The 17,884-nt window shown below is 36.9% G+C and overlaps 1 protein-coding gene across 1 annotated transcript; it reads right to left on the reverse strand.

Moving 5' to 3' along the window:
* Window positions 1–656: 656 nt before the first annotated feature.
* Window positions 657–16,811, reverse strand: LOC129282912 (uncharacterized). Its single transcript, XM_064115120.1, has 4 exons — window positions 14,423–16,811; window positions 9,976–10,409; window positions 2,512–2,516; window positions 657–792 (listed from the first exon to the last, which is right to left on the reverse strand). Exons 1-4 carry the CDS (start codon window positions 16,635–16,637, stop codon window positions 657–659), a joined length of 2,790 nt encoding a protein of 929 aa, XP_063971190.1. The 5' UTR covers window positions 16,638–16,811.
* Window positions 16,812–17,884: the final 1,073 nt, after the last annotated feature.

A 17,884-nucleotide genomic window follows, 5' to 3' on the forward strand; every position in this document is an offset into this window, starting at 1 on the left:
GATATAAAGACAACGTTTTTTTTTACACTTTATTTCATCAAAGCTCATATAAAGTATGCTTTGTAGTTGTATGAAAGGGCGCACAGGTGATGATGGATGCATTACGGCCGCCTCTGAGCAAGCAGGTGTGGCATAGCCAATTACAATTTAAAAAAATATTGGGTAAAAGTGCCCCATGAGGGTAATTATCTGTTTAACCAACATTGTGCATTTCTTTTGGGTAAGAAAAATTTTGCCCATTCTAAAGTAATATTGTTGCTTATTTTTTAACCTTACTGGACAATATGCCTCCCGCATTTGGGTAAAATATACTGCCCAGATTGTTTGGACACATAATTACCCTCGTGGTGATAAAAATTTTACCCAATAATTTTTTTACATTAGGGAGGGGTAGGTAGAACTCGCCAGCAACAATCTCACCTGCAACAAATGAAAAGATAGAGAGGTAGGAGAGAAAGGTGGGGGACGAAAGAGATTGCATGGAAAACAAAAAATGTTGTCGTTGTTGTTGTTGTTTGTTATTGTTGCTGCTGTTCTCGATGCTGTTGTAGCTGCTACTGTATGTATTTTCGTTGTTGCTGCTGCATCTGTTGTTGCTTCTGTTGGCGTTGCTGCTGATGCTCTCGATGCTGTTGTATAGCTGCTGCTGTATATGTTCATGTCGTTATTGTTGCTTCTTTTGACGTTGCTGCAGCTGGTGTTTTGTCGTTGTTGTTGCTGTTCCTGTTGCTGCAGTTGTTGTTATTGCTCCTCTTTTCATTGTTGTGGCTGATGCTGATGTTTCTTTTGTTGCTAAAATACAATTTGTTGATTTAAACATGAACAATTCAAAAGCAGCATTTACGAGGGGTGTTTTTGTTTGATCATGAAAAGTTTGTTAAAAACGCTCCCGGATAAGACGATGTCTAAAATTCAGGGTAGCGATCCTTCTTGTTGCATCTCGTATTATCCAATTTACCACACCTGTTCTTACACTGCTAAGCCAGCTGGAGTCAAGAAAATACTACATTAGAAGAATAAAGATATAAATCCATTTCCTGATATATTATGAATTTCCATTTCATTCATTTTAAGTAATTTTCGACATCTTCAATAGTATATCTTGAATTCATCATTTTATGTGATTTGTAGCAGAGTAAATACTCCATTACTACACATTCCTATTCATTAATTTGTCGTGCAATCTAAACAAGTGGGGTGTCTCTGGTAGTCTCACCCGCATTACGCGATACAATATAGCAGCAGTGCTGACTTTGAAAACGACTATAGAATAATCATTCACAACTTGAAAAACACCATTCATATGATGATATAATACTATGTTCACTGACCCTGACCCTAAATGACATTTCACCTTGATCGTGTGACCAAACACTTATGCAAGACGATCAGTGATACTTGATTACCCTTATGTCCACATTTTATGAACTAGATCCATAAACTTTCAAAGTCATGATATGGCAATTCAACAAAATATGCCCCAACAAGGCCAACGTTCACTGACCTTGGTCATGTGACCTGAAACTCACGTGTTCACTGATGCTTGATTACTCTTATTTGTAAGTTTCATGAACTAGAACCATATACTTTCAGAATTGTAATATTTAAAAATAATAACCTTGGTTAAGATTTCGGTTTGAATCCCCAACATAATCTAAGTTCATTGACCCTAAATGACCTTTGACCTTGAACATGTGACCTGAAACTCAGGTAGGATGTTTAATGATAATATATTACTCTTTTATCCAAGTTTCATGAACCAGATCCATATACTTTTTAAGTTATGCTGACATTGGTTAAGATTAGATGTTGACGACGCCGCCGTCGGAAAAGCGGCGCCTATAAGTTTCGCTCTGCTATGCAGGCGAGACCAAAAAAATATGAGGCCTCAAAATATTCACATTGGACAATAATATATCTTGCATTCATCAGTTGTGTGATTTGTAGCAGAGTAAATATTACAATATTACACATTTCCTATTCATTATTTTGTCGTGCAATCTAAAAAAAATATGAGTCCTCAAAATATTTGTGCTTAAAGTTTATTGTCGTGCAATCTAAAAAAAATATGAGTCCTCAAAATATTTGTGCTTAAAGTTTATTTGAAAAAGTAATGTTTAGTGAACAAATAAACGCATGCAGTTCAGAAAATTGCGATCAATTGCAAGTCAATTTTCGGTTCTAAAATTAATCATAACTTTGCAATTAATTGTTCATACGTATTTGATGGTCAGTCTGCTTCGTGAACATACATTGTCACTGTAGTGTTGGAGACACGCCCACACCAGGTAGACACACCCACCCCAGGGAAGCGCTCATGTTTATTTATATCAGGAAGCATCGATATTGCTTTATTGATTGATAATTTGCAAATCAGCAATACAAATTCGCAATGGATTCCACATATTTTCTTGCGACACCCCTAAGACGTGGGCTCAATCGGGTGGCACTGATCTGAATACTCAGAAAAGGAGTTATCTCCTTCTAGCACAAACTCCCTCAATAACGAACCTCACCTGCAGATAGATGGCAATGACATGATTGAGAAGAGAAATATTAGAAAAGTATCTGATTCGATTTGAAGTGGTATCCTGGTCGGAAAGTGAGTTGTTATCAGCACCCCACTGGAAGACCTCCCCCGGAAGCTACGCGTGGTTTTCCCGCCTAAATGTAACATTTTCCCCGCGCTACTGTCTTAACTTTACATTGTCATGATTGTGGGATATTGCCGCAAGGTTTTTATATTCACTCATATTTCAATTATTATTACTAAATGTTATATTTTGATGACTGATAATTAAGAAATGCACAAGATTCATAGCCAATTAATACATTATGTTCTCAATTTACAGTATTATTTTGCATATTCGTTCAAATATTTGGCATATACCGATACGCTATATGATTGTATTCTTCAGTAACAAATTTTAATGAGAAATGTTCAACTTGATTTGCTCAAAACATATATGATACTCCCCGTCGAATCCGATTCGTCAAACCATCGCTTCTATGATCTTTTATAATTATAACATTTACTTTTTATGCATTGCAGTTTCATTCGAATATTTACCTATATTTCAATATTGGAATGATGATTATTTTTCGATCACTGTTATTTTTCATGGATTTAACGAATATTAATTCTTCCCAACAATATCAAATTCAGTATCAAGTCGTTTCATCAACACATCAATTTTCATTCCTTATTTTTATATATAACAATGAATCGCAAAAGGGAAATCAAATTTCCTATTATGCTTTAACGAAGCATAACGTGATATCAACTGAATATAACGTATTCTAAAATCATAATCATCTGCAAAATATCTCCAGATAAACGAATTTTGAACGATTAAACGTAAATAACTCGTTTTTCCTTTCTCAGTCTGTCAGATAATGAATAAAACACATGCATTCTTCATCCTATATGAAGAAAAACTGTTTTCTTGCATAAAATATGAAAGGGTTCTACGCAATACATTCGGCATGAATTCAGCTTCCTGAAAAGCAGTATTTGAATGCGTGTGTGTATTTGAGTTTTGTCAGACGTGTATCAATCAGATATGATTATTTACGTCTGGGACCGACCTTTAACGTCACCATCCGAAAGACGTGACCAGGGCTCGAACCTCTGCATCAATTTGTAACTTCCCCACAGCTTGGATTACAGGCGCATTTGAATGAGTTAATGCCACAAAGGTTAAACAAAAAATGTTTTCCTCAGATGCTAGTTTGTAAGGAACGAATTTTCGCTCTGAGAAATAAAATTCTGCAACAGTTTCCCTACATTCAGATTTCCACATCAAAAATGAAAATGAATATGTGAAAAATGGGCGTCCTTATTTTTGTTCAACATCATTCTTTCCACAACTTATCATGGTATCTCTAACTATTTGCAACAAAGGAAAATAGAGGGGAACAATCTAGCAAGAAATGCGACTCATGGTGCGTTACATTCACCCCTGCAACAGATCGAATTTATTCATCATAATTTTATGTTCCCTGGGCAAAAAATGAGAGAACTTTTGGCCCATCACGGCGTGGGGTGAGACCATGATATTGCATTTTAACGAGGGGTACATGTTTACCCCCTCTGACTCCGATGGGGGTTAAAAACTTCTCTAAGCTCCATCGGCGGAGAACCTGTGATTTTTTGTTTTCTAAAACACAAGGTTTCTATTTCACAAAAACGACATCTAATCTTAAGAAAACAGACGCAAATTTGGAATAATATTAAACATGATTTGATCGGGTGTTTGCAAGGCAGAATCAATATAGCATGGAATGTTGGCACTTGACTTTGGACTTTCAAAAATAAAAACATGATAAGTCAAGCATCTGTCCAGAGATAATTTCCAGTTTAAATCCGAATTTGTGATTCTTGGCTGTCATTGACTTTTCGTGAGGAATTTGAATTCATTCAGCTTGTAATGTATAGTCGTTGTTTCAAAATAGATTGTACAGAGAGATAATGTTTCTTTGAATAAATATGAGAGAAGATTATCATGGAAGATCGAACATGTTGAGAGTATATCTTATGAAGCGGTAAAATGCAGATATACTCACTGGATTGACTCTATTCTATGATCGCAGGTTAACACTCTTTAATGTTTTATTTTACCTGGCTGTATTTGCCTTCTCATAGGAAATTTAATTTTGGATTTGGTCAATTCTTCGAAAGATCAATAATGTTGTACGAATGGTATTCGATACATAAATAGGATATCAAAAAGTAAAGCAATGTCTATTGTTCAATGAATGGGTTTTTAAGGAAAAGGATGAGTTTTTTTTTTCCTTTTTCACATTTTAATCTAACATTTAATATTTGTAAAGTTAAAGTTTTATCTGAAACATAATATCTACTGAAATATAACAAAGAATACAAACGGCTTTTTGATTACACAGTCATTTTGGAAAGGTGATGAATTCAGCGGAATTCGATACAATCGCATTTTCCAATAACAAATATTAAAACGATAAGCTTACAAACTGTTTACAACAAAATGGCGACTTCTCGCAAATTGCATTAGGTTGGAAAATACCAGGTGGAAATGTTGCAAGAAAAATCTAAGCGTTCATTTTTAATCTATCCGAATTACCCTCGCAGTTGGACTATGTAATATAGAAACACATAGCAAAGAAACCAAGAACAAGATAGGTATCGAAATCAGATTTGGCATCTCAGAGGGGTCGTACTGGCACGAAGCTGAATTGGTGGGTAATCGAATCAGTCACATTTGGCGACTGTAACATTTCTCAAATTGAATTCTGATTGGATAATAAGTCTATCACATGACCATGTAAACTCACTTACGTCACATGGTTGAAATGCACGCGCACGTAACTCAACGCTGTCCAATCAACGCCTTTGCAAATATTGCTAATGATATATAACACCCTCTTTTCCAATTTAAAGCAATTAAATAGTTAATTCATTTCATTAAAATAACATTTATTATAGGAACCCAATTATTATACAAACATTATGTCGTTTGCCTTCCTTATTTCGTTAACAATTTGCTGTAAAGGCATTCTCACAAGTAAGATAATACCGTTTTTAAAATCCCTTTATTGTGTCCGGGGAAAAGCGAGCTATACTACAAGGCATTCGGGTTACAATGAAAGAAATAAATCTACATTCCAAAAATCAAAAGTATTATCTACTCGCAGGTGAATATCGAATCCGTTTGTATTTATGTACATTATTCATTATGTTTTAAAAAAATATTTGCCTATTATGTAATATTGAAAAAAAAAATTATTATACTGTCTTGTATATACTTTTTTTGTTTTGAAATGTGAAAATAAAATAAATCAAATCAAAATGTCATGTAGGGCTGGGCTTGCTGTTTAAAGGACAAGTCCACCTTCCCAAAAAGTTGATTTGAATAAAAAGAGAAAAATTCAACAAACATAACAATGAAAAATTCATCAAGATCGGATGTAAAATAAGAAAGTTATGACATTTTAAAGTTTTGCTTATTTTCACAACAGTTATATCATGGATCCTACTACGGTTATATGCACATGAGGAGACCGATGACGTCATCCACTCACTATTTCTTTTGTATTTTATTATATGAAATAGAGAATATTCCATATTTCTCCTCATTGTCAAGTGAAACAATTAATTCCTCCCTGAAAATGTGGAATGAGTATTGTTTAATACTATATGATTCAGTCAAGTTGGTCCTTATTGTCAAATCTATTAAAAATGAAATATTGTATAATTCAAACAATAAAAAACAAAAGAAATAGTGAGTGACATCATCGACTGTCCCATTTGAGTTGTGCATATCACTATTTTGTGAAAAATAAGGAAAACTTTAAAATGTCATAACTTTCTTAGTTTACATCCGATTTTGTTGAAATCTTCAGCGTTTTGCTAGTTTGATTTTTCTCTATTTAATCAAATCAAAATTTTCTGCGGTGGACTTGACCTTTAATGTAAATTCTATCCGTTTTATTCCTATAATACAATTTTTAACATGGAATACTTCTTTGAAAATGATAGTGAAGTCTTTATGAGACATTTTTAGACTCTTTTTTCTTTGAAATTGAAAGTGAAGTCTTTATGAGCGTCGAACTTTAGATTCAAACACCCGACATTTTTAGATTTTTTTCTCCTGATTCTTTCAGTGTTACTATATAAAGTTATATTGGAAACTAGAATTTGTCTATACTGATAAATACAATATTGCACCACCGTCCACATAACAGAAAAGTAAATACAATATCAAATGCTACAAAGTATCTGATGAAACCATAAACTATCCTATATTTTTAAGAAACAACTGCGCCAAAAAGTGGAGCTGATGAAAGCTGTTAAAAACAGGTGCCGATAAGCGACACCACAGCGGCTAACACCCGGGAACCACCGGGAGGGCGAGAGTCTGGCATACCGTAGCTGGTATGTTCCATTCTTACGGCTATTGGTATGTGTTAAGAACTCAAGCTGGTCGCCCTTGCCTCGCACATTTTGGCGGGAATTTATTTAGAAACAAAATTAAGAACGCTTGCTATGGGAGCAATTGACCTGTTTATCCGACGCCTTTTGTTTTTATTGATGAATTAGTGTTCGCATTGTCCGAGAACAGATTCATAAAAGCTTACAGTGCGTTGCTTACAGACCAATCGGGAAAGAAAGCAAATTGGCATGGGTATGATAATATCCGATGCCAAGTAAACGCAAAAGGTTTGTAAAAAATATATATATATTTGAAAAGCTGAAGACAGACTAGGAAATTCGAAGAAGACGAAGGAGTGGAAAACAATAACAGATGAAAAGATGAATTATAAGAAACATATAAATAAAACATCAAATAGGAAAATTATGTAAAAGAATCAATGGAAAAAAGGAACGAGGAAAGGTAAGAGAAAATATTTTCATGAGTTAATGAAAATGGGAGAGAAAAAAGGAATAAAAAAGGAAAGTTAAAGAAAAGGAAAAGTATAACATTTTAACATTGATATGTCTATACTCTTTTAAAGAGCAATAACGAAACAATAACAAAAAAATTATACCACTTAAGAATGTGGAAATCGATCCAAGCTACCCAAACTCTATTCAAATTTACATATATACACCTTTTTATAGCATTGGGGCACTTTTTACACAATATAAGACGAAGTAAAGACATTATATTATGAATCAAATCAAGGAGATATCACCTCTCCTTGATCAAATTGAGGAAGATTTCTCTATACATACAATACACACAGGTCTAATGAAAATGAAGCGATTACTGATTTTTAAAAAATGTATATCAGTTCTTGAGTAAAATCAAGCCATTTGATCGAAATTGCAAAAAAAAGTGTTGATAATGCAAAGATGACAAAGTGCATCCCCACCCTCCAAAAAATATTTTGACAAACAATTCCTACCGGAATTTACTACACCTGGGTGGAGAGTATCAAATGTAAATAAATGCATTGCCAAATGACAAGAGTGCTTTTTTATGTACACACATTTTACATGAAAACAATTGCTAAAGAACAAGACACAATTCGTAAAATCCAGACATGCATTAAAATATAAATGAACGTGAAATCTCATCTCATCTGTATATTAGAGAAATGAGATCCAAGTTTAGCCCAGCAGGGCGCCATCTTCCAGAAACTTTTCTCCTAGAAACAGCTGAATGTCGTTTCAATCCAATCAAACCCTATAATACTTCTCTCCTTTTTTTTCAATTGTTAGCAAAACCACCCGGAACAAAATAACCAATGAGGATGTTGAATTACATCTTGATGCTGACACTGTGACCGATCGAAATCTTCCGATAAGCCCACCCACCCCCCCCCCCCCATTCCCCGCCCTAAATCATTAAAAAGAATACCATACATTTTTTTTAATCTTTCCGTCTTTTTTTTTATAGAATTTTTTTATTTGTGTTTTTTAAACAAGTCTGAGCTTTTCTGTCTAAGATATGGTGGTAAAACACGTGGTCAATCCTTAAAGCTAGAGAAAAGATATTCGCGTCTTGATGTGCGTAAGTTTTTCTTTGCTAACCGAGTGATAGATGTGTGGAACAGTTTCCCAGAAGATGTAGTTTCTGCTTGTTCAGTGATTGCATTTAAGAATAGACTGGATAAGCATTGGGAGAAGATTGCCTAGGTTGTTGAGTGATTTTCGATTCTCGTGTGTTTTCATGGTATTTTTTGCTGTCTACGATACCCCTGCCACCCCTCCCTGCCAACATAGTAGCGCATCTAGTTTTGTCCTTAAGGAGAGCAGCAATAGACATTCTACTTTGATCGATAAACAGGCTTAGTCCTACAACATCGTTGGAGTAAACTAAACTAAACTATTGGTCTTCATAATGCATATAGCATTTTCATTTATTTGATGCACGATAAAACAGCAATGTGGATAAAATGCTTTGCTCAAGGGCATAAGTGCCGTGCCGGGATTCGAACCCCCAATCCTCGGATCTCCAAACAAGCGTCGCGCCTTAGACCACTCGGCCACGGCACCTCCACATTGACTGACTGACTGACTGACTGACTGACTGACTGACTGACTGACTGACTGACTGACTGACTGACTGACTGACTGACTGACTGACTGACTGACTGACTGACTGACTGACTGACTGACTGACTGATTGATTGATTGATTGATTGATTGATTGATTGATTGATTGATTGATTGATTGATTGATTGATTGATTGATTGATTGATTGATTGATTGATTGATTGATCAGTTGATTGATTGATAGTTTAGTTGATTGATTGATTGATTAGTTGATTAATTTATTGATTGATTAGTTGGTTGATTTATTGATTGATTGATTGATTAGTTAATTTAATTGATTGATTAGTTGATTAATTGATTGATTTTGCAAAGAGCGAGGTGCGGTTGATTGATTGATTGATTGATTAGTTGATTGATTGATTGATTAGTTGGTTGATTGATTGATTGATTGATTGATTGATTAGTTTATTGTTTGATTGATTGATTGATTGGTTGGTTGATTGGTTGGTTGATTGATTAATTAGCTGGTTGAGTGCATGGTCCAAGGCGCCTGACTAAACATGAAAAGTCTAGAGTTCGATCCCCGGCAGTGGCGCCTATGCCCGTAAACAAAGCATTTAATCGACAATGCTCTTTCAAATAAATGGAAATGCTATAAGCATTCTTGGTGTGCACTTGTTTTATTTTTTTAAAGTCTTCAAAACACAATGAATAGACTTTATACATCAAAGAATCAATAACAGATCAGGAGGATGATAGTTCCCTTAATTAGAATCAAACCAGTAAAAGTAGCGATATTATTTCTCGAAATTCAATGGACTATACATTCACGGGTGGGTGTGTTATTTGCATCATCCTATTATTTTGTGAAACAGATGTATGCATAAATGAGCGATTGTCCGTTAATGTTACCCCCCCCCCTTTCCAATTGAATTATGTATGAAATACGAAAAATTACATTTAAAAAAAATCTCTCCAAAAATGAAAATGAAATTACCGTTTGTACAGGATGTCCATCGTACCCAGATCGCATTTGCAAGACGGGAGGTAGATCGGCCCGAGGCTGTGGGTGTAACACTGGGAAAGGTATATGGTGCACCGGTAGACAGGGGTGTGGTCCCGATGGTGGCGGTGGTGGTGGTGGGGGAAGAATGGGGTGTGGTACCGTGGTTGGTAGTAGTAATGAAGGGCGCGGTCCTGGTGCTACTGGTACTGGTAGAGCATGACACTCCCCTGTTGCTGGTAGTGGTGGAAGAGAAGGGCGGGGCCCTGTGGATGTGTGATGTGCTGGCGTTGGATGTGATGATGGTGGTGGCGGTGGTGGTAGTGGTTGTAGTGGTGGTATTGGTGGTGGGTTGACAAAGCGATACCCCGGTGGTAGGACAGGGTAGGGGGCTTTCTGAACACTCTGAACGATCCTTATGGTGTTCTCTGTATAGGAGGGAAAGTTAAAAAGAATAGTCAATATAGGCGATTCCATACGTGTCGTACGGGACATTTCGACAATTTCTAGTCTATTTGCTGATTGCTTGAGCAATAAGAATTTATTTTTGGTAAATAATAAAGTTAATAGTTGGTAGTCATGTGAAAAGCTAATTACCAAAAAAAATTTTTGATAATTGGTGATTTAACGGTGAAAATATTGTGTGTCGTACGGGACTCAGACACACTCAGACACACAACACTTTCACCTCTAACATGTCTAATTCACCAATGGACAGCATATATTTGTTGGTTGTCCTTTTTTTCATGACTACCCAGTAGTACTTATTTATAAACATCACAAAACAAGTTGAAGTTCCACGTTTGTTTGGACAGTAGGTTGAAAAGTGTTGCGAAAATGGCTGATTTTTGTCTCACCTGCAAAGCATAGTGAGACTATATAGGCGCCGCTTTTCAGACGACTGCGGCGGCGTCAATATCAAATCTTAACCGAAGGTTAAGTTTTTTAAATGACAGCATAACTTAAAAAATTGAACATAAGGTTAATCAAGTATTACTAATCATCCTGCCTGAGTTTCAAGTCACATGACCAAGGTCAAAGGTCATTTAGGGTCAATGAACTTTGACCAAGTTGGTTTCTTTTATTGGATTACCATCATAACTTTTAAAGTTTATGGATCTGATTAATATAACTTGGACATAAGAGTAATCAAGTATCACTGAATATCCTGTGCGAGTTTCAGGCCACATGGTCAAAGTCAAAGGTCATTTAAGGTCAATGAACTTTGGCCAAGTTGGGGATATTCGTTGAATTACCATCATCTTCGAAAGTTTATGGATCTGATTCATGAAACTTGGACATAAGAGTAATTACGTACCTCTGAACATCCTGTGCGAGTTTCAGGTCACATGACTAAGGTCAAAGGTCATTTAAGGTCAATGAACTTTGGCCATGTTGGAGGTAATTATTAAATTGCTGTCATAACTTTCAAAGTTTATGGATATAGTTTATGAAATGTGGACATAGGGGTAATCAAGTATCACTGACAGGTCTTAGGTCACACGATCAAGGTCAATATCATTTAGGGTCAATGAACGTAGTATTGTATCATTATAATTATATATGGTGTTTTTTGTGAATAATTATTTTATAGTAGTTTTCAAAGTCAGCACTGCTGCTATATTGAATCGCGCAATGCAGGTGAGACTGCCAGAGGCGCTCCACTTGTTCTAGCATGGAATCGCCCATATTATGATTAAAGTAGACACACATTGAAAACTGATTTAGACTAAATTTGGTATAGATTGACGGGATATTGCATCTAAAAGCGACTAAATAGATGAATGCTTTTAAACCTAGTTAGTCCTTTAAATCAGCTATAGAAAGGAACCCAAATCTTCCTTCCCAGTTTCGGGAAGAATTGGTTGAAAAGCTACCAAGACATGTCTAGACCAAGTAATGTTAATAAACATTATTAAGAAAAATGAATCATGGTGAGCTGATCAAACGACCAAGTAATTTCGTACGATTATACGTTCATTTGTTACTGCAGTGCGTGTATGAGTGTCAGGCATGATGACGTCAACTTTATTGTAATTTCGTTTTGGATGTCATGATTTTATTCATGTTACTTCGATACCACGGTACTCGTCAGAGGAAACAAATTCGTTTTGGGGGCGGGCTTAATGTTTTGGAAATTTCTTTGCGTTTCAACTTTAAATGAACGTATTTTCAAATATTGCCTAAAAAAAAATAAAAAATACTTTCTTAGATCATAATGAGATATAGATGTTGTATTTGATTTTGCATTTACAGTAAAGGCAGAAGCAAATGTGAGTGTGAAAATTGTAATGGCTTGAAGAGCTTATAAGGTTTCAGGCTTATAGATTAACTTTTGTCGAGAAAATCTTTTTTTGTGACTAATGAAATTTTGATTTATTTTTGTTTGGTTATAGTTTGCTTTTGCATTTTGCTTCTCTAGTCTTTTTTCATTGCCCCTTATAGAAAAACGTCCTTTCGTTTTTGGCTCGATTTCACTTGTCCATTCATTTCTTATATCCACGGACATACATGCTCTATCCACTTGCGGAAGTTTTGAAATACTGGTACATTTTGACCTGGCAGCCAACCATACCAACCACCTGCGTATTTTGTCTCAAACCACCTGTTATGCTGGAGTACATTTCAAGAACGCGTAGAAATCTACACCCATTCCGCTTGGAAATTAACAAGCAACCATGATCTGAATTCAGCGACGACGAAGGAATTTACATTCAGCATGTTCAGCAGCTAGGACTGGGTATTCATGAAAGGTTTGGGGAGGCTGGAGGCCCCCCCCCCCTCCTCCACACACACACACAAAGATGTAATTAAAGTAATACTAATGGCAACGATGGAGTAACAAAACTGTGTTATTCCAATATCATAGCTTTCACAGAATTTCTATAATCATTGAGACAGAATTTAACTATTAATCGACTCACAAACAAAATAAGAACACAATCACCCAATTATCCAAACATCTCAGAACAAAATATCATTAAAATTGATAAAAACAGATTTTGGTATGGAAATTGTACCCCCCTACAATCAGGCAAAAAAGGGACCCCCCCCCCCCCCCGAAATAGCAAGAAACTGTGACAAAAGACAAAATTATTTTAATAAAAGCATGAATCTTATGTCTTATCAGAAGCAAATATACTTGCCGTTTATACACCTCTTTTAAATTTCGTCACTTTCATAAAACACCTTCATATAGCCAACAAGTAACCGTCAACTTGGGCTGTCATGTCAGTTGCCACGACTTTCACTAGTCGTGCTTGTCATGGTTATACAAATATTTTTTGCAATAAAATCTTTCAAAAACAAATAATTGCTTGACCTACGACCCTACCCGTTGTTAACATTAGCCAGCGTTAAACCCACATTTGCTTTAAATTAATCCACACTCGTTATTTCGTTAAGTGGGAGCCAACGAACTTCGAAGTCGTCGAGTTTATCACGTTTTTCACACAACCTAGCTTCTGGCATTTCATAAAAACAAACAAGCTATGAGTCATACGTGATTTTCGCTACTGAAAATGGTGTTATTTTCTATGTGAAAAACGAGCGTTAAATTTGGCTAAGTAATAGTTTCTTGATATTTGAAAATGATTTGATCACCTGCCATTAATTTGTGTACCAAAATTTATTTGACTTGTACCAAACATTGCAAAAGATCAAACTCAAGAGAGGTAAAACAAGAACAATATTCTGATCATTGTTTACTTTTCTTAATTCAAAATTGGCTCAAAGTTACAAATCATGCAGTTCAACAATGTTCTACTGATAATTCCTCTTACGTCTTGGAATGTGTTGCCTATTAATTTTGCTCTATTCTATTTACCTATTCATCATTCGATTTACATTTTGTTGCTTCATGTTCCGACGATCGTCGTGATTTATCCTTATGATTTCACTGTAGATTTCTCATTCTGCTCTCATGATATTTCATTTTTTATGATTAATAGATGTATATGCCGAAGCAGACTATTTCTATATATTATTGGGATACAACATTGTAAAGTAGGAATAAGTTATCAATCAAAGCTATATTAGGAAGTCAAAACAAAAGTCATTCAACATGGTTTCATATCAAGTTTATAGAAATAAATGCCTTGCCATGGTTAAATGACTTGACTGTACTAGTAAAACAAATCTCACTGTATTTTTTTTTTTGCAGTTTGATCCGTCGGGAAAAAATGTAGTTACTTGGTGGTGTAAACAAAAAAGAAATGAAATTGTCAAATCTGAGGAATTTGTGTTTTACTTGCTGTTGTCATGATGATTGTTGTCCTTGTAAATGTTGTTCATTTATATTCATATCTTGCGTTTCATTAATTTATGATGAGCATTTGTTCATTGTTTTCTTGTTGCTACAATTGTTCCTGATGGTGTTTTTTTTTCCTTGTTAGGAAAAGAAATGATATACCTAAAAAAAAAAATAGGTAGGCCTACTCACCAAGAACTATTCCATTTCGTAGCCGTAACGTCTCCGTGGGCGACAACTCTACTCCCACCAGCATACTCTGTAAGAATCGGATGTACGAGATCGCCGCTCGAAGCGTGTCGACTTTGCTCACTCGACGACCACCACGATACGCCCACGGTAAAACTCTTCGAAGCTGCTCGAACCCGCCGTTGAGATGGGTGACGCGATCCCTCTCTCTTGCATTTGCTTCAGTTCGTTTCGTAAAAGGCGGCGACGTTCCGTGATTCGTTTCTTGGGGTGTAGCTGGGATGATGTCGGTTAGCAGCGGGCGACGAGGCCGTCGGCCGCGCTTCAGGAGCGGGTAGCTCGCGGCGAGTCTTGCTGTCGAATTCAACGCAGTAGTCGTGTTCGTTGTTGAATGCATTAAGTGAGAACAGTTTGTCGGGTGTCGTCCGGGTGTTCGTTCGGGTATTGGTCCAGAAACATGGCTATGGATATGCCAAGGGAAGGTGGACGGTAACATATGAATGGGATGAGTGAAAACAGCGAGTGGTGGTAAAGGAATGGGTAGCATTGGATGAGGATGGACCGGGGGAGGTACGGCTGAAGAGAAACCTGTCATCCCGCAAGCTATCAGCTGATGAGGGGCTGGGTGTGAAACGCTTAGGGCGACCGGTCTGATGGGCTGCGTAGACGGCACGGCGACCGCTGGCAAAATGTTACCTGCCGGCTCAACATCTCGGCTGGTGGAGTCGTGGTCATATTCACCGAAAGATCTCGACAACCAAGTCGAATATGCAGTCGACTTCATTGCAGTCGCTGTGTCATCGACACGCTGATGATGTATTAATGGTCCTTCTATGCGACAGTTACCATGGTTACAATCTGTTGCTGTTGATGGTGACGATTGTAAAGTCAAAACATTGTGAAAATCATTGTTGCTTTCAGCTGGACGGTCATCGTCATTTTGTTCATTCTCATAATGATCATGATCTTGTTCACTGACATCATCATGATCTGTTGTTCCAAACATTCCAAGCTGACGGCTTATACTTGGCGGCACTGGAAATTCATCTTTTTTATCGTCAGCTTCGCGGATAATCTTCAAATCACGATTTTCGTGAGGTATGTCCAGTCTAGGGATGGCGGTCCTTTCCGATAATGAATTCTCGAAAATCACCACGCAAGGTTTGTCAACCCTCGACTCTGCCGAATCTTCCCCATCGTCTATCATTACAATCTCGTTCTCCGGCTCCGCTGGAAGATGATGCGGGATGAGCAATCGGCTTTTCTCAGATTCGTGAACGAACTTCTCATCAATCTTTAGCGATTGTCGACAAATGTTTGCCTGAGATTCATCTGACGCTTCATCGTCCTGTACGTAAATGACCTCTCCATTTTCTGGGCATTGCTCTGCTCTCCGGGGAATATCGAGGACGACGAGGTTCGTCGAAGAAAAAGTATAATTCGTCATCGACGCATCCGAAGTCGAACTATTCATAAATCTGGTAGCTGGTGCCATGCTCGAGCTGATGCATTTGTGCGCATCTACAATCGAAATCATATTGACTTCATGTTCTCGCTGTTCGTAATGAAGTATGTCAGTGGCGGCAAGGATGTCGCCGTAAGTAGGTCGCTCAGATAATTGGGATTCGTCGACGAGCTCGTTCACCTTTTCGATCCTATCGTATTCAACCGACAATGATTGATATTCTTGATGTTTCCACATATGAGAGTAAGAAATGTCCCCTATTGTAGTTTTCACGATCTTCTCCAACAATTCGTTTCCGTTCAAGTCGCATCTGCCTCCATCTCCAACAGCCCTCAGCTCGTGATCGTTATCGGCTATCGATACGCACAAATTGATCGGGTGCGTCGTCTGCGCAGAATTAACAAACAAACAGTTTCCATTCTGTGAAATTTCAGACTGGGAATTAGCTCTCCCCTGGTGGTGGAGTTCTTGAGAATTGTCAAGCTGACCCGACTCGAGTCCATCCCCACCTCCTTTGATGCCTTTGGTCAATTCCCCGTGCCCATTTCTAACGGGGAGGACCGACTCGCCTCCGGGCCGCTCCCGCGAAGCTGCAACAGAACTGCTGCCGAATTCGTCAACCATGCTACTTTCGATGGCGGTTGCTGGCAGCGCTTCCACTAAACCGGTATCCATGTTGTAAACATATGATAACGAATAACTACATTCGCTTTTAATATTAGAATCGCGGCAATTTGATACAAGATTCTCCATTTTCCGTAGCAAAAACAGTCATGAGCTTTCTTCCTGTCAGTACAGTGCAATGCAACTCTTATTTTCCCACAACGTTTAAATATATTTTCACAGCGCGTTAAAGTCAACCTATACCGAAGATTCCTAAGAATAGAAAACTCCTCAACCATGATTTGGTTCAATGTTTTATTATTCAAATGTGAACGTCTTCAAAGGCACATTTTCTCAATCTTCAAGAAGCCAGGATGAACCTTTTTATATGCCCCAAAACTCCCCATGCTTACAAAAGAATAAAGAGTAGGCCCATATTCAAATTATTGTAGGCGTCGCCCGCCTTGCAATTACGAATATAGGCCTATATATCAGGCAAGCATTGCCTTTTATTTAATAAACACCCTGTGTTATCTGACCGTGTCTTGGTGTCTAAAATTAGTATTCTTAAAATTGATTGCATTAGGCATAGGCCTATAATGTTTTTTCTTAAAAGAACTATATAAGTATTATGATATGCCTTGAATTAATGTTAAATGAACTGATGGATAAGGAATTAGTACATGAAAACGTCCAAAAGCATTTTACATTTTAGTATTACACACAATTTTTTTTACTACTATTTCTAAGACAATTGAATAGGTGGCATGAAATTATTTCAATAGCATTTTTTAAATAATTTATAATAATGAGTTTACCAGGGGAAAAGGGGTGAAATAGTCATTTTTTTATTATGTCAAGATCTATCACAAAATTATACTTTCATCATTTTAAAAGGGCCGAAATTTTCGCTTGCTCACGACTTTTTAGGAAGTGTGCCTCGTCCGCCGCATCGTGCCCCTCATATTATCTGCCTCATTGTGCTATTCAACTGCGTGTAACAACAATCATATAATGATCACAACAGGCTCCCGTCTTACAAAAAGTTGCGATTGATCCAATCAACATCAAGTATATGAAAACCCATCAATGTCACATTTTTTTCCTCCGGAAATTTGCACAATGTTCTTTGTAAAAAAAAAGACAAGCACATTGAATTTTCAAGTAAACGTAAATTTATGATTGGACATCATATCTAGAGAATATGTTGAAGAAACATGTATTTTAGATGATAACGTTGCTGGCTTTCCATAGTTGTGGTTGATTGGATCAATCGTAACTCTTTGTAAGACGGTGCCCTGTTCAGACAATAAAAACAAAAGAAATCGTGAGTGAGAGACATCATCAACTCTCTTATTTGCATATCACTGAGTTGTGCATATAACTGGGGGGTAATA

The sequence above is a fragment of the Lytechinus pictus genome, unplaced genomic scaffold (assembly GCF_037042905.1).
Source record: "Lytechinus pictus isolate F3 Inbred unplaced genomic scaffold, Lp3.0 scaffold_20, whole genome shotgun sequence".
Taxonomy (NCBI): Eukaryota; Metazoa; Echinodermata; class Echinoidea; order Temnopleuroida; family Toxopneustidae; genus Lytechinus; species Lytechinus pictus.

What these genes read in the sequence shown, in the direction of transcription:
- LOC129282912 (XM_064115120.1), bottom strand. Translation starts at nt 16,637, where the DNA reads ATGGAGAATCTTGTATCAAATTGCCGCGATTCTAATATTAAAAGCGAA. An exon ending in ACGAAATGGAATAGTTCTTG is followed by an intron (nt 10,410 to 14,422) that starts GTGAGTAGGCCT and finishes CCTCCTATACAG; the next exon opens with AGAACACCATAAGGATCGTT.